The sequence below is a fragment of the Cupressus sempervirens genome, chromosome 2 (genome assembly GCF_028749045.1).
Source record: "Cupressus sempervirens isolate cs-2001-9-10 chromosome 2, ASM2874904v1, whole genome shotgun sequence".
NCBI lineage: Eukaryota > Viridiplantae > Streptophyta > Pinopsida > Cupressales > Cupressaceae > Cupressus > Cupressus sempervirens.
The window spans coordinates 248,794,753-248,814,099 of NC_143119.1; the positions used below are offsets into that span (position 1 = coordinate 248,794,753).

The 19,347-nt window shown below is 30.6% G+C and overlaps 1 protein-coding gene across 1 annotated transcript; it reads right to left on the minus strand.

Annotated features, from left to right (window-relative positions):
• Positions 1–12,103: 12,103 nt before the first annotated feature.
• Positions 12,104–12,946, minus strand: LOC149571987 (E3 ubiquitin-protein ligase At1g63170-like). The gene is made up of 2 exons (XM_089810335.1): positions 12,648–12,946; positions 12,104–12,559 (listed from the first exon to the last, which is right to left on the minus strand). The coding sequence occupies exons 1-2, from the start codon at positions 12,942–12,944 to the stop codon at positions 12,392–12,394; spliced, it is 465 nt and encodes a 154-aa protein (XP_089666461.1). The 5' UTR covers positions 12,945–12,946; the 3' UTR covers positions 12,104–12,391.
• Positions 12,947–19,347: the final 6,401 nt, after the last annotated feature.

The following is a 19,347-nucleotide window of genomic DNA, read 5'->3' on the forward strand; positions in this document are numbered from 1 at the left end:
TGTAGACTGTTCATTGAGCTCAGTAGCCATACAAAATCTAAATAAGTGTTGCCACCAATAACAAACTTGACTGAATGTCAACATGTTATACATTACATTCATTTTTCTCAAATATATGATTTACATATATATGTTTCCATGATCTATGTCTCTAACTTAATATAGTTATTTTTTCCCTTCTTGTCATTTGATTTTCCTATATTTGTATCATATCTTTGTTTCCTTCTATAATTGATAAGTAATAATTTAGAATCTCATTCTTTCTTCAAATATTTGCATGTTAAAGAAAGATTAAAAAAATGGATTTATCAGACGATGAATCTAAAATTGTCGCACCAAGTCTCGTTGTTTCTTTAAACTTGAATGGATCCCCTCAAACACCAATTGATAAATGTGAAAAGGTTGTGTTGCAATGTTGTTACCAAATGATTCAACATTTTGAATCTACAACATTGTCAATAGATTATGTTTCAGATAATGATATTTTGTGAATATGGATTGTTGTGGATAAGGTATGAGAGATGTTTAATCAAGTATCTCAATTTTCAAAATATTTGGAAAAAGTAAAGCATGATCATAATGAAAATGAAATCTGTAACACTATTCTCATTGGTGACTATTTTATTAGGTCACTGTATTGTAACAATTAATCTCTATCATAACTTTTTATGAATGAACTTGTTGATGATTATGTTTACAACTAGTATACATATTTGATATAGAAGGTTATTATATTGAACTATATTCATTATCAATCACATTTATGTTTTGTATTATATGTTAGAGTGTCGTATGGCTTCCATTTGAAACATGTACGTATTTTTCTATATTGCATGATTACTAATTTTTTTAGTTGATAGTAGTGTATTGAAGAGATATAAGCTTTTTTATACAACTTAAAAATAATCATATTATTGTTTATAATAAATATCTAGAATTTTTAGAATTAAATTTCATAATGAAGATATTTGCTAATCAAGAGGAAGATATGGCTATAAGGGGAGAGAAAAAGATGAAGTACAAACAAAGGACGGAGATGGGAGATATTTGTTAATAAGCATAGGAATATTAAACTGAATTGGATTCTAACCTTTAGCCAAACTAACTATACAAATATTTCTAAACTATAGATCTAACATGCAACCAAAATAAACCCTTATTCATTTTATACCATGATTAACCTCATAGAACAAAAACAATGAGGTCAATAGCCAACATATATATAAGAAACATATCTGTAACCCTAATATTAAAATTGAACATACTATTGAGTGCATACATAGAGAATCAACCCTATGGCTAATTAATTAACCAAAATAAAAAGTAAATTCTATTTGAAGCTAAATGCTAACGGTAAACTATATTTAGTCTTCTATCTAATTGGAGCTCCAAACCTAACTATCTAATTTTACAATATTTTAAACAAAATGTGGTTCAATGTTAGTAAAATCAAATATTAACTATATCCATTACTTAATTTATTTTATATATATATTCCTAATTAAAGACTACAAATAATATTAAGCCAAGTTAAAAAAATAAATCTAGATATGATACACCAATTAAATTAAATTAAACATTATTGTCCACCAAATGATTAATCTAAATTAAATAGTAAATTAAGTTGAAGACTTACTTTTAAGAAAAGTAAGTATCATGATAAATTTTCCTAATAACTCTAGATATGATACATTAATAAAATTTAATTAAATTTTTTAATGTGTATCGATACCTAAATTATATTTAAAGCTAAATGCAAACAACCTGCATCTAATTTGAGCTCCACAACTAACTAAATGGTAAATGCAAGCTTAAATTAAATATAATACTATATTAATTGAATTGTATTATTATACACAAAAGAAGTAAAAACCTTAGTAAAATCAGACATTAAATGTACCATTACATAAAATCATCATTAGAATTATAACATTTAAAAAACTCTCAAACATTAAATGTACCATTACATAAAATCATCATTAGAATTATAACATTTAAAAAACTCTAGAGAAAGTGAACCCAACTAGGGACTAAATGCCCACCCAAATTGATTCATCATAAATTTAAATTTAATAAAACACTAAATAATAACGAGCCCTAACCTAACACTAAATTAATTTAGACTCTAGCTCTAAAGCTAAATAAACTCAGACATACAGTAAATGAAATCAAATTATAATTACAAACTAAATTTATTTATTGTGAAATGATAATACAAAACCAAAATGAAAGATAACCCTAACCCCAATTGATTAAAAAGCCATATTGAGTGTCCATACATTCAATTAGGTTTAAAAATTTAATCTAAACCCTAATTTTTAGTGTATAAATAATCCTATAAAATCTAATTCTACATATAATCCTAACCCTAACACTAAATGAGCCATAACCCAAAATTTAATTAAAATATAATCCTAATAAAAAATCTTATTTCAACCTAACCATATAAACCAACTGAAAAGATAACCCTAACCCCAATTGATTAAAAAGCCATATTGAGTGCCTATACATTCAATTAGGTTTAAAAAAAACTCTAAAACCTAATTTGTAGTCTATAAATAATTCTATAAAATCTAATTCTACATATAATCCTAACCCTAACACTAAATGAGTCATAATGCAAAATTTAATTAAAATATAATCCTAATAAAAAAATCTTATTTCAACCTAACCATATAAACCAACTAAAAAGAAAAACTAAACTGTAAACCTATCCTACTCAAATTGACCATTTTCAATATTGAACAAAACAATCCCAACCCCCACCCTATATTAAATTAGACCCATTTTTCTAATTAAAAACTAATTTTACAAATCTAAAAATTAATTTAGTAATATATATATATAAAGGCTTTAATTTATTTTGCAAAATATAATCACATTGAAAAGTTAAAATATTTTTTATAATACCACAATATTTTAATTAATATATAAATTAGATTATCCTATTCTTTTACATGCACTACTTATAAACCTAATATATTTTGATACATTGTAACAAAATTCCATATTTACGTCGAGAGGCGTTCTATACAACGGCAACACAAATGCCCAGCACGATTCTTTGTCAATAAAAAAGATTTGGGAGCAGTTACAAACTTCCAAATTAAATATTAAAAAAGAATTCCCGAAATAATAGTTGGCCGAAATAATAGGAAGCCAAATGGAGGCCGAAATAATAGGCCCGAAAAAGTAGGGCCCGAAAAAGTAGGACCCAAAAAAATAGGGCTCAAAAAAATAGGGGTGAAATAATTTCAATATGATTTTTTTTTTTGTTAAATATAATTTTGCATGCACATTCATGCTTATTTTTTGCGGGGAGTGGGGGAATTTGAAACAAATTCGTGGAATGTGAAGAGACGTCTGTTGGGGGATATGAGGAGCCTCTCAAAAGTTATAAAACCAAGGCTCCTCATTTCATTTTCATTTTATGTTTTTGCAGGAAGGAAGAGGTGGAGGTTATTGGAGGATTAGATTGGAGTTTTTGAATAGGAGTAAATTGAAGTTTTGGAGTAACATTTTTGCAGGTGAGATTTCTATTTTTTATTTACATTTTCATTTAGATTTAGATGTAGATGCAAATTGAAATTCAAAATTAGTTATAATATTCTACTTTGATTTAGATTTCAATTTTAATTAATTTCATTTAGATTTAGAATTATGTTCATAACTATTTAGGCTTGCATTTAATAGTTTAGTCTTGCATGTTTGATTTAGATTTAGATTTGTATTCAAAATCTATTTGATATATATATTTTATAATACTTTTCATTGTTAATGGTGCTTGATGGGAGTGTTTTAGGGGTGTCTTCTTTTCTATTTCTGAAATATTTTGGTCCAATATGTACTTTCCTAACCAGATCTATCCATTTTCTTCTGATTCATGCATGGAGCTTCCTGACGCTATTAGCGCGTTGCTGAGACTGAATGGGAATGGATTAAAGATAAATGACTGACTCTAGATCTGGATATGCATTTGGAATTGGCTCTGTTGTGGCTCCAATTTATAGGTTCCTTCTAGTCTATGAGTGCACTAAAATCTTTGCAGAATTCAAAAGATCCATGACAAATTGAAACATTGAATTTTTGGAGCCTTTTGATTTCAATTTCTATTTGACTTTGAGTTGGGTCATTGTATTTGGATAAAATTCCAGAGTTGCTCGGTCTTCTTAGATTTTATTTATTTTATTTCTCTATAAATGTTGTTAATAAGAATGAGTCTTGTTCATTTGAGTGTTGATAGCATCAATCTCTTTGTTTTGAAAATATAGTATTTGTAATGTTTTTATAAAAAAAAAACCTAAATGAATATTCGATTGTTCTGTGATAGATTGTTCTGTGAGGTTCCAGCTTGGAGCTAATAAGATGCTCACTTCTAAAAACTCTTCGTAGTATACCCGTGTGTCTTCTTTAAGTTCTTACTAATCTTTATCGCCTCCCTGCAATGGATTGTTTTTCAGTGTATTTTAGCCGGTGTGATTCATGAGTACGGAATCAGTTTAAACTATTGATGCAAGAATGCAAATCCACGGCAAACCCATTTTGGATTCCGTCATACTCTTCTATCAATGAGAAAAAAAATTATTTCCCACTTACATTAATATTAATTGGTATGGATTTACTTTCATTATATAATGTATGATATGAACAAAATAATTTATATTAGAGAAGATACAAATAGTTGGAAGTCAGGAATAAATTGTTGTTACATAGTTTTAAAATCTGTATTATGCAGAACAACAAATCTTTTACATAATTTTAAAGTCTGCATTATGCAGAACAAATCTATGTTGTGTAGATTTTCTATTTTTAATTTAATCACGTTTGAAACAGAGCAATTAAGTTTTACAATGGGGTGGGTAGATTTGGTAATTTAGTAATTCAATATAAAAGTCATCATTTAATCAATAAAATACACTTCAATACAGTTTATTTCTGCCTTGCATCCTGAGCATTTGATATTTTAGTCATTCATTTTAATATTTTCAACTTTGATATTTTATATCTTGATATTGCTTACTCATCTTTGGAAGATGCAATGCCAAGATGAGACAAAGTTCATTCAAAACCATTAGATAAATGAAAAAAATTAATGCATTTAGTGCACAAAATAAACAAGGCATATGCAATCAATTTTTTTATCAATCTTTATGATAGCTTTTTTTTAAAAATAGAAAATAGAAATTATTCTTTTATGTATGTAGAAAAAAATTAGAAAGATTTTATGTATGTAAAAAATTAAAAGAATTCTATATACATCTAGATTTTTTGAAAAGAATTCTATTTACATCTAGATATTTTGATTGAAATAACCATAATGTAAAAACAAAATATAAAATAGAAATGTTAACATATGTATGTAGAAAAAATTAGAAAGATTGCATGCATCTAAAAAAAATCTATTTACATCTAGATTTTTTTAGAATGGAAAAAAATGGATAATAGAAATATCAGTTGCATGTTTGTAGAAATAAATTAGAAAAACATATATCTAGAAATTAAAAAGATTCTATATGTGTCTAATTTTTAGATTTTACTTTATTCTAAACTAATTATTGATGGATATATATTTTAAAAATATTTATGTAGTTTAAAGTTTAGATTTTAATTAATTTGTATGCAAATAGGAAAAAGAATAAATATTTTATATATATGTAGATTAATTTCTATTTTTAAAATTTACAAGTAAATGAGTACTTTATTCATTTAAAGTAAACAAGTTTTTAAGTAATATATTTTTATTTTAGAAATATAGTAATCATAATGTTCATTTATTATTACTTATTTAATATACTTACTCTCAAATCTAAGACAATAGAAATGATATTTTATTAACTTTGAAATAGGGAAGTGTTAAGCAAGTTCGTTTACAAAAATACCAAAAATATATTTGGTCTTTGATCAAATTGGAGTTAATATTAGAAATATAAATATGATCATTAACAATTAAGCTAAATTCAGTTCAAAACAATAATATTATTTAGATTTAAATAAAATAAGCCATGTTTACTTTGAAACATCAAACAACTAATTAACCAATATAATAATTAAAATAAATGAATCTATTATGACATAGAAAAATATTTTTGAAGTATAATTTCTTTGTTTTTCAATCAATATGAGTTTTTTTTTCTACTTGAAAAGATAAACCATCCTAATTGTCATCCTTAGTTAACCCTAATAGCAACCCCTACCTTAGCCCTAGCCCCAACAATGATGTACAATCTAAGTATAATCCAACATTAAACTATAATTATAGCACTAAAACATATCCCTATTGATATTCTAAACTCTAATCATAATGAAAATCTCAGCCCAAACCATTATCTAAACCAAAACCCTACACACTAATATTGGTTATAGTCCTAACCCTAAAATCTAACCCTCAACCATAATGTAAAAACAAACTCCAGAATATTGATCAAAATCCTAAACCTAACTATAGGGATAACCATGATATTAAACTCTAAATCCAGTCCCAAGGTCCTAACCATGGTGTAAACCTATAACCGAACTCTTAAAAAATTTACTAATCCCTGATCCTAATCACATTCCCAACTTTAAACTTGAACCATAAACCATAGTTGTAACCATAATCATAAACTTAAACAAAACCCTAACCCTAAAGGTACAATCATAAAATTAATCATAGCTTAGACCCTAATCCTAGCACAAACCACAATCATGACCAAATATAAATCTTCACCTTACCCCTAATCATAATTTCAATGTTAACCCTAACATTAGTTTCAATCCTACCATGATATGAACCCTAATATAGACTTCACCTTGATACTAACCCTAATCTTAAGTCTAATTAAACCCTGACTAAAACCTAATCTAAATGATATATCTAACTATAATCCTAACTATAACTATCATACAACCCAATGCTAACCCTCAGGTATATTTAGTCCCTAATCTTAACTCTAAATATTCTATAAACTCTAGAATTGACCTTGATTCTAACCATAACCCTAAAATCTAAATTGTAACCATAGCACGAAAGGTGGGGACCCCTGCTATGTAGAAAAATTCTGGGTCTTGGAGCCTCGTGAAAGCGCTACAGAGTGAGGAAATGTCAGAAAGGTGACATGTGGTAGCATGACGCAATTATGGGCTTTAGAGCATTGAAGAAACAATGTAACGTAAGGAGGTGCTAGAATGGAGACTCATGGAAAGAAGAGGAAAGACTTTCATGTCGATGGCAGAAAACTATGAAAAGAGATAACATGATGTGTTAACCTCCCACAAAAAATGCAAGGTTGACCATAAGGGGGAATTTGGTTTCCCCAAAAATGAATGATGGTCATCGATGAAGGTCTTCCTCTCGAAATAGACGGCATAGATGCATCATGAATCCTCACCAATGAAGGATTAAGTTGCAACCGTCGATGTAGATTCTCCCCTCAAAAAGGATGACTGAGATGCAACAAGGAAACTCCTCCCAATGAAGGATTAAGTCACATTCGTCGATCAAGATTGGCTTTATTTCCAATGGATGACTAAGATGTAGTGAAGAGATTCCTCCCAATGAATGAAGCAAATAGCACAAAAGGTGCGAACCCCCTCCATGTGGCACAATTCTGGATCTCAAAGACTCATGAAAGCATTGTGGAGTGAGGAAATGTTAGAAAGACAATGCGTGGTAGCATGATGCAATTCTAGGCTTTAGAGAATTGAAGAAACAATGTAGCATGACGATGCATCAGAATGGAGATGCATGGCAACATCTTGTGCAATTCTAGGCTTTAGAGTGTTTTGAAGACACTAGCGTATAAAGAAACGTTAGAATGGGAATGCATGACAACATCTTGCACTTTTGGGAAGATGGGAAGATAGCTCGCGAAGAAATAAGAGTTATCGAATCTCGCAGCATGAATCAACTTGACCAAGAAAAAATGATCCAGCATGGTCAATGAAGAAACCGAGCCAACACAAAATGTTAGCCGCCAACTTTAGCGATGTTAACCCTCTGCAAAGAACCTATCCCATTTAAGGTCTCTCAGATCAGACATCAGTGATGGGTTGAATAGGGGGAAACAATAGCACAAAATGCCCTCCTAAATGAAATTGTAAATGTAACACTAATAACCATGGTCCTACTTCTTTCCCTAACCTTATCCATGAGCATGGGGATATACATATTATTATATAGGTCACCTTATATAATAATAAATATAATCTAAAATCTCAACCCTTACTCCCCTCCTAACTATAACTGTGACCATAAGAAAACTTCTAAATATAACCCTTCCTCTAACTCTAACCCTAACCCTAACCCTAACTATAACTGTAACCCTATCCCTACCACTAACTGTAACCCTGAATCTAACTCTACCATAATTGGACTTTAACCCTAACTATAACTGTAACCCTAAACCTAACTCTAACCTTAACCGTAACCATAACCGTAACCCAAAACCTAACCCTAATCATAGCTAGAATTCTAATACTCTATCTACCCCTAACTCAAACTATAGCCCTAACTATAACTCTAACTCTAACCCTAACTCATATTCTAAACCTAAACCTAACCCTAACCTTGACCCTAACCCTAACCCTAAGCCTAAGCCTAACCCTTTGTCTACCCCTATCTCTAACCCTAACGCTATCCCTAACCCTACCCCTAACTCTAACCCTAAATCTAACTCTTGCTGTAAATCTAACTCTACCATAATTAGACTCTAACCCTAACCCAAACTTTAATCCTGACTGAAACCTTAACCCTAACCCTAACTCTAACCTTAACCTTGACTCAATCCCCTTACCCTAACCTTAACATTGATATAACTCTCTCTATATATAACCCTAACTCCAAATATAAAATTAACCCTAACCCTAACCCTAAATCTAACTCTAACCCTAACTGTAAGCGTAACCCTACCCCTACCCATAACTCTAACTGTAAATCTAACTCTACCATAATTGGATTTTAATTTTAACCCTAACCCTAACTCTAACCTTAACCCTGACTCAAAACTCTAACCCTAACCCTAACTCTAACATTAACCCAACTGTAAAATTAACTCTATTGGTAACTCAAACCCTAAACCTAACCCTAATTCTAACCCTAACTCTAACTCTAGCTCTAGCTCTAACCCTAACTCTAACCATAACTCAAACTCAAACCCTAAACTTAACCCTAATCCTAACCCAAATTATAATGCTCTGTCTACCCCTAGCTCAAACTATAACCCTAACCCTAACTCAAACTCTAACCCTAACTCATACTCTAACCCTAAACCTGACCCTAGCCCTAACCCTAACCCAAAACCTTACCCTAACCCTATCTATAACCCTAACCCTGACCCTAACTCTAATCCTAATCTTAACCCTAATTCTAATCCTAACACTAACCTTAACCCTACCCCTAACTCTAACCATAAATCTAACTCTACCATAATTAGAATCTAACCCTAACCCTAACCTTAACCCTAGCTCAAACCCTTACCCTAACTTTGTCCCTAACCATATATCTACGTGTGACTATAAAATTTTACATTACAATATCCTAAAAATAAAATATATATTTTTATCTAAATTAAACTCCTTATATTAAATTTAAAATAATATTTGACTCAAACCTTAACCGTAACCCTAACCTTAACCATGAGCATTACTCTAACCCTAACCTTAACCATAAACATAACTCTATGCCTAACTCTAACCCTAATTCTAACTCTACCATAATTGGACTCTAATCCTATCCCTAACCCTAACTATAAGCATAACTCTAACCCTAGCCTTAACCATAAGCATAACTCTAACTATAGATCTGACTCTACCATAATTGGACACTAACCCTAACCCTAACCTTAATTTTTATCCCAACTCAAACCCTAACCCTAACTCTAACCTTAACCTTGATTCAAACCTTAACCCTAACCCTAACCCTAGCCTTACTATAACCCTAACCCTAATCATAACCATAACCATAACTCTAACCCTAACCTTAACCATGACCATAACTCTAACCCTAACCTTAACCATAAACATAACTCTAATCTAAACCTTAACCATAACTCTAATGATAACCATAACCATAATTCTATCCTTGACCTTAACCATAGCTCAAACCCTAACCCTAACTCCAACCCTAACCCTAATGCTAACCCTAACCCTAATTCTATCCTTAAGGTTAACATTAACTGTAATGTTAACTTTGTCCCTAACCATATATCTACGTATGACTATAACATTTTACATTACAATATCCCAAAAAAAACAAAAAATTATCTAAATTAAATTCCTTATATTAAATTAAAAGATATATTTGACTCAAACCCTAACCCTAACCCTATCCCCACTATAACCCTAACCATAACCATAATGATGACTCTAACCCTAACCTTAACCATGAGCATTACTCTAAACCTAACATTAACCATAAGCATAACTCTACCCCTAACTCTAACCCTAATTCTAACTCTACCATAATTGGATTCTAACCCTATCCCTAACCCTAACTATAAGCATAAGTCTAACCCTAGCCTTAACCATGAGCATAACTCTAACTTTGGATTTGACTCTACCATAATTGGACTCTAACCTTAACCCTAACCTTAATTTTGATCCTAACTCAAACCCTAACCCTTTAAACTCTAACCTTAACCTTGACTCAAACCTTAACCCTAACCCTAACGTTAGCCTTACTATAACCCTAACACTAAACCTAATCATAAGCATAACCATAACTCTAACCCTAACCTTAACCATGACCATAACATTAACCCTAACCTTAACCATAAACATAACTCTAATCTAAACCTTAACCATAACTCTAACAATAACCATAACCATAACTCTATCCCTAACCTTAACCATAGCTCAAACCCTAACCCTAACTCCAACCCTAACTCTAATGCTAACCTTAACCCTAATTCTATCCCTAAGGTTAACATTAACTATAATGGTAACTTTGTCCCTAACCATATATCTATGTATGACTATAACATTTTACATTACAATATCCCAAAAATAAAAAATATTTTTTTAATCTATATTAAACTCATATTAAATTTTTAAAAATATTTTGAATCATAATTTTATAGTAGCTTCATACAACTCTAATTAAAAATTAATTAACAATTTTATAGTAACCTTATCAAAATAAAAAATAAAAAGTAAATATTTTTCCTATTGCACTGCTACTGCCACTAGCTTATATATACCTCTATATATATTACGCCGAGAGTAATCGTTCTCAAGGCGCCTATTTTTATTTTCATTAATCCCAACTTCGATTAAAATAACTTTGGGATTAAATAAAAATAGGCGCCTCGAGAACGATTACTCTCGGCGTAATATATATAGAGGTATATATAAGCTAGTTTTATTTTGATGTATGTGTATAACTGATCATGTAGCTAAGGAGAGGTAAAGCCTAGATATATAGATTTTACAAGTGTCAATTAATTACTCAAAAAATTTCCACCCTCCTTTTATAAATTCAATTTTCATATTGTAATTCTAACCATCACGTATTAATGTAGTTTAATAAAAATAATAGTTGTTTAGGTATTCTTGCTTAATAGTTTTATAATTGGTAGAAGTTTACAAAACTAATTAGCTCATTGTGAAAAGTGAATGCAACACTACATCAAGTACAATAATGGAAAATGGTTTAAAATGTACTAAAGAATTTTTGAAAAATTTAGATATAAGATACAAACTTATTTAGTCAATGATTAACCATAAATACTTTTATAATTTATAAATTTAAAGATATTTTATTTTTATTACATGAATATAAAATTTGTAATAAAACTAAAACATTTAATAAATCATGATTGATCTACAAAATTTATTTCAATAATTAAAATATCAAATCTAAAAATCACCAATGAAAGTACTAAAAATAATTAAACTACTTTTTAATTAAAATTTACATTTATTACAATATACAAATTATCTTCTCATAATCTTAAACAATTTACTCCTTACAAAGTTGCAACAGTCTCAAGAATGAAATTTATCGTTCTTCTAATTTATTTGATTAAAAATGTCAATCCTCTAAAGATTATAACAAAGTGGGGCCTGAAACTATCCTCTGTTATAACTAAGGATGAAGAAACCCCTGAAATTACCATAGACCAGTTGCTAAACAAACGCTACAATGTATTAATTTTTCACTGCTATTGTTATCATGAACATCACATTTCAGCTCTGATATTATCGGAAACTTTAAACAATTTCACAAAATCATCAAACTTTCCTCTTCAACTTAACCGCCTCAAAAAGATTTAAATTCTAACAATTTCCTATTGCACAGAAGATCCAAACTTCTGGGAGCTCAAATGAAAGGTTTTTCAAATAGAGAGGAGATCTTTCATTTACATTTTAATTCATAACAGACCTCGTCTACAACATAAAAATATACCGAATCTCCCTACTTAAACTCCGCTCCACTGGATTCTCCAATTTCACGTTTACAAAGAGGGCAAGATGCATCTCTGTCCAACCACCCAGCAACACATTCAAGATGAAAGTGGTGTGTGCAGGGCAACTCTCTCAGATCCTCATCCTCCTTATATTTGCCCAAGCAAATACAACACATCTGCATAGCAAGTTAGCAACACATGATGGATGAGCATTTTGGTCTAAACAAATTAGAGTTATAAGTTGCATAAAATAGCATCACATACCGCATCAGCAGCTGAAACGGGCCTTTCTTTCTTACTACCAACTGCCATCATAATGCCAACCTCAACTGAACTCTCCCACTCATCTTTCCTTCCATTTCCTTCACTTGATTCTTTTGCTTTGAATTTGTATTTTGGCAAAGCATCGATTGTTTCAGTTGAAGCTCCTCTTCTACTTGGGGTCTCGTCCTCCCAAAGTTGAAGGAGATGTATGTCAAGCAAATCCTCACTACTTTGGGCATAACGCTCCAAGAACCATGAAAGTAGGAAAAGGAAAAAATTAGATAGAAGAAATAGCATCCACCACCTGCACAGAATCCATCAAATCTAGAGTAAGAAGGTTTAAAGATGCTTAGGCGTTAGTTCATTAGCAGTTGAGCTTAACATAGATCTGGGTATTGTCAAGAGAGCTAAATTAATATACAGAAAACTCTTACTGCACAAGCAGAATTTTGAAGAGCTATTCTTACCAGTCAGGACATTGAATCCATAATTGAATACTGCTAGCAAGCGCAAAAGAGAAACAGAAAATATGTCTGCGGTTTACCATATTCCTCACTCGCATATTTGATGCATGCATCCTGCAAGAATACGACATTTTATAAATCAATCGCCCATTTCAATCTAATGAAGGGAAAAAGAAAAGACTGAGTTGGAAAATACCCATAGAGGTCAAAAAAGAAGAAGAAGAAGAAGTTAAGCAATGGTTACCAGAGCCTGTAGCCCAAATATAGAAGAAGAAGTGTCACTGAAACTACAATCCAACTTTTTAATTGGGCTTTGAGAATTTTATTCAATGACAGGGCCAAAACAATAATAGAAGCTATCGTCTGACCTATTTCCATGGTATATATAAAACAATCTGAATCCAATGGTCTTGTTCCTTGTATAAGACCATAAATAACAGGCCATAATGACGTCTCTGTTCTTCTAAATGGCCTATTTTCAGATGTGTCTTCCATGAGTAAAAGACACTTCTTACTTCGACTCTCACAATCCAAAACTATGGAGATTTCAAATATTACACAATTCAGAGACTCTGCAAATGAAATTTCTTCGTCAAAAAACTGATTGTGCAAATAACAATAACAGAAATTGTTCTTATATAGGAATTGATTTTCTTAAAATAGAGGGGGAAAAAAAAAATTAAAAATAGAAAAGTTGACAAATTTTAATTTACACTTCAACAATTGGTTTTATAAATAAAGAAAATAAAATAATTTGCTAATTTCTTATTTACAAGGAGAAAAATAGAGAATAAAACTTTTAAAAATGGTTTTTATTAGCTATATGCATAAACAACATGCAAACTATGATAAGCTTAATTTCCAGCATAGCCTTCTATTATTAAAAGAAATTTATGATTTCTTTTAATTTGTTCTGACTAAAATTAGCAATCCTCTAAAGTTTCTAAGACCGTCAGTCCTCCAAACTTTCCTCTCTAGCATAACATTATGAAGAAGCTTCAAATTCTAAGACAGCAGTCCAGTGTCCCATGAAGGAACTTAAGCTCTATGACTAAAATTATTCTTCTATGTAATTATTTAATATCTTTTTTTAAAAATAAATTGTTTTATTTTTTATTTTTATTTTTTACTCTTTTTTAACTAAAGAGGAGATCTTTCTTTCTATTCTTCTTTGAATGTACAAAGCTCATTCTAATTGGAAGGAAAAAAGTTCTGCCCTGTATACAAAACAAATCAGGAGATTGTACAAAAATGTACTCATCACTAATCACAGGGTCTTCATAAGCCCTGTAATTGCAACAGTGATTGGCAGGATAGTAAATAATAGTGAAATTGTGATATTACTATCAGGATTTAACTGTGTGATTTTTTATTCAAACTCATTGACCCATGTTTCATGAGTAGTGATTCAACATGAATCCATCTCTCATGAGAATAAATGGAACACTTAGCACTGAGCATCACCTAGATCCAATGAGTGTTGAGTGTTCAATTTATTTTCATTGAGAGATGGGTTCATGTTGAATCACTACTCATGAAACATGGGTCAATGAGTTTGATTCAAATCACACAGTTAAATCCTAATAGTAATATCACAATTTGAATTACTGTAGAAATTATCTCCTACTTATCAAATAATAATTGAATTTTTCTCCTCTTCTGTAGGCTCCTGTTTTGGGGGAGTCTTTTTTGTTCACTTCCTTGGCAGGTCCCACGCTCGGCACCTCCGCATATCCAAATTTCCTGAGTTTCGATGCAACATTCACAGGACCGGCTTCTCCGATACAGTCATCTTCTTCTCTTTCATTTCCACAGCCACTTAATCCACACGTGCAATACGAATAATATCGCTCAGATCAGATAGCATAATGAATTAAAAATGTATTGAGTTTGGAAGAAATCGAGAAGAGATTTTGATACCTTGCACACCTGCAACCGCCGTTAGGGCTCTTTTCTTGCTGTTCTCGTCCTCCATCGACAATTTTAACACACTTTTCTGCAAATTCCAGTTGTAGTATATCAATTGATTTCACAATAACAAAGAAACACAAACTGAAAGTTCTCAAAAGTGCAGCAAGCTGAATTCACCCTAATTTCCACATTTTCTCATTTGATCTCGGCCTTTTTATCTGCCGTCGAAATTGTGATCTGCAAAGGAGGACGCTCAAGGCTTAAAATTTTGAGGATTTGGGGTCGCTGCTATGAATTTAGCGAGGATCGCAAGTTTTCTACGACTTGAGGGGAATTTTTATATCAAGTTTAAAGTCGATAATGGAGCCGAGATAGAGTAGGGGTGAGCTCAGGCAATGAATTTGAACATCTACAGAACTCTGTTTTCAACTGACAAATTCTCCGCTGTGCTCATTCAGCGACTAGCAGGTCGCGGACGATTCATCCGTGTCTACTCTCAAGTTCTTACCGAACAAGATCTAATGAGAAGAACGAGTGAATTTTTTTAATAACGGGAACGAGGTCAAAGGAGTAAACGAGATTCAAGAACAGTGGAGAAGAGCCCAAAGCCCAGAAATAAGGTAAGCGATTTTTTATTTATTTTTAATGAAATAGGGTGTTACAAGGTTGTAATACAATTAAAAAAATTTAATTTGTGAGAATTATAGACTATAATATAGAAATCATTTAACAAGATTTAAATTTTTAAGATGTCTTTCAGTAGTAATATTATAGGGAAAAAATTATCAAAAGCTCAAATTCTTTAAGATGCTTTTGAGTCAAATTCAATTTTTAGGTAGATTTTATTAAGTGGCACGTGACTTCTTTGTTAAAGAAAGTTTGTACTTAAGATGTATGTATGATTCTTTCAACTTTTGCAATTTGAGAGGAAATTTTTTTATACCAAAACTAAAGTATTAAGGAAATACTTATATTCTTGAGAAAGAAAATTAGATTGTTATGGTCAAGACTCTAATTACATTAACTTTTATAATGATTTGAACATCTTTGTACATGAAACCACAATTCATGACCTTCAATGACATGTGCATTTACCTTAAAAATTGTTGAAGAGATATTTCCCTTACCATAATCACATGAATTATAATATGAATAGTATTGTAGCATTGGATAGTTTTGGAGATTTAACATACACCCTACACTCCCAACCCCACCCCAAATAACTAGTAGGCCCACTTGGTTATCCTCATGCCCAACAACTATAAAATGAATGTTAGTTTTGGAAGATTAAAAAGGGACCTCTTCTCATTTAACAACCTTATCTTTTTTAGTGATGTGCAAGTATTGAGAGAACTTAAATTTAATTTTTTCAATTAGACACAAAAACTAAAAATACATAGTACAAACTCATGTAGAAAAACTTTAAAACAGATTGTACAAATATAACTCAATGTGCTTGATTTTACTTCTTTTAGCTTATAAAATCAAAATTTTCATATATCCTGTCATAATTTTTCAAAAAAGCTTTATAAAATAAAGATTAAATTTATTTACACTGAAATTGAACATTGCAAGATTATTTATTTTTAAGCATTTTCTAAAATAATGGATTTCACTTTAGGGTAAACAGGGTTGCATATCATGTAAGTTACGAAACCGGTGAATTTGCAAGCCCTGAAGATGAAGATACAGATGTTAAAACCCAAGCTAACAAACTCAAAATGAGTATTCAGCAGATGGTGCAGCCGCAGGCGTTTGGATTCTTCTCACTCTAAGGCGTTTCGACAAACACAACCTTTGGATTCTCAATTTTCTTCTCTACCTTCTTCACGACCTACTCCTCTTCTTTCTTCTCCTCTCTTTTCTCCTCGTTTGCTGGCCCAACGCTCATCAAATCTGTAAAACCAAAACCAGATTTTCTGAGCATTCACAGGGTCTGTGATCTAGTTTTCTCAATTCAGAGGACAATACTAATACAAAAAATAATAGTATTGTACATAATAAACAATATCAAGAATCTAATTTATTTATAATATTAAATAAAATTTCATATAATTGTGGACAATCTCGCAAGTGAGATGTGTATCTGCAAATCAATCAAATTTGAACAAACTAGAGCTATCTAATGAATTGAACTCTATAGGAGTTGGGCAATTTGGTCGTTGAAATGTCTGCCCATGAACTCCGTATATAAGATCTGATACGAATTGGCAATCTGACCAAACCAGATGTATGTCCATATTTTTTTTTCCATATAACTCTGAATCAATCCTCTTTATACATTTTCAAGAAAATCAAAAGATCGCCATATCTTATGATTTCATAAGAAGTTGAACGGACAATACAAAAAGAACAGTCATTGCTTGGCTAACAATAAAGAGATCGCTTTGATCTCTTTACAATTGGCTAACAATAAAGCGAACTCTTTGGTTGAATATCCTAATTTATTTCTGATCAGTCTGCATTCCCGATTACAGTCATCTTCTTTTTGTTCATGTCACCGCCATAGAATCCACCCCTGCATTTCAATATTTATTTCCTCAGATCAATGTAGCAGAAAATCTAGGGTTAGGGTTTGAGAGCGAAACCCCGTCAGTTTGGCATCATTTTCCTCAGATCAATGTATAGCAAGCATTTTGTAATTTTGGACGAAACCCCGTCAGTTTGGCATCATTTTCTGTGCTACTGTTAAGCAATTTGACTGGTTTAGAGACTGCCTGTGGGCGGATTGCGACGACTCCATAGGAAATTTCCAGACACTGGTTTCAAATGTTGCCATTGAATGATTATAAGATAGTCATGGTAGATGATTGTTTTCGACCGAATCCAGAGGGTAGAATGATTTAACAGCAATTACCAGGAAAGTGTGGATTTGAGTGGTTTCTGCGAGTGGTTTCTGCCCTGTCCACAGATCCACTGAAAGAACAATCATGTCTTTTAAATTCAACGCTCGAGGAAGACTTATTATTAATTTTAAAATCATTTCCACATTCTTGTTTAATTTAATATTGGAAGCTCCATCTTGATTATAATTAAAATTTAATATTGGAAGCTCTATCTTGATTATAATTAAAATTTTGAAAATTCAGATTGTTTTAATGAAATTCAAGTTATGTAAAAATATTGACTTTCAAAAATATTCATGCATTTAAATAAATTGGTTTGAATATAAATTTATTACCAGTAACAGTAAGAGCCTAGATTATTATTTTGAATTTCTTTAACAATTTTTTCTGAAAAACAAAATAATTGAATATAAATTTTGGGAATTATTATCTATTATCAATTAACAAGTTTTAATTTAATACTAGGTACCACTCAATAATATCATTGGTTATAGAAATTTTGATTCACAATTTTAACATCCAAATCAATTCATTTTTCTTGGATGTCTTTTCTATCATATTTTTCACATGAATCTTATCAAGGCTTTAATTGTTTGAATATATAGTTCCTTTTATCATTTATTAAATTAAAGCCTTAATAAATTAAATTAAAGCCTTAATAACTCTCACATTCCTTATATTTTATAGAATATATGAGCTAGTAGTAGTGGCCTACTGATAGGAGGGATAATTTTCGTGTCCAATAATTTATTCCTTGTTTACAATATAGTGTGGTGGTGGTTGTATCATTGTGCCAACCAGAGTTCAAATATCAATTGGATCATTGTTAACTTTTAAATCAATAATTTTTATATCATTTTAATTATTTCATTCTAAAATATTAAAATTATTTGAAATTGTAATAATTAAAATGTAATATCTCATGAACACACTAACAGTAAATTGGGTTTGACAATTTAGTTGCGTTCAATGCTAAAATATGTGTAGGGTGACTATTATCTACATACAATATATAATTTTGTTTCAATATTAGAATTAGATTTTTAATTCTTATTGTTAGGAGAATGGTTAATTTTTAATTTAGTATTTTATATTAATTTAATTTGGTTTTGAATCTTATATTATCTATTTAGATTTTTCTAACATATTCTCCACTTTCTATCACCATTTAAAAATTGTATTTAAGTCTCTTTTAAAATTATCCTTAATTCTAAGTTATCCAAAAAAATTCATTTATATATTAGTAGAATAATATTTTAATTAATACTATTTATATTCTTATAATTTCAATATTTATTTTTATTAATAGTTTTTATTTTATTTTTTGATCGGTAAACTGTCGAGGCCTTGAAATTTTATTATCATAAAAGAAAAAAGTACAACAATTATCTTTGTTCAAACGGGCACTAGTAAGAAAGAATGGAGAAGAAAACCTCTAGTCTAGCTTAGGACAAGCATCCTTTATTATTATATTTTAAA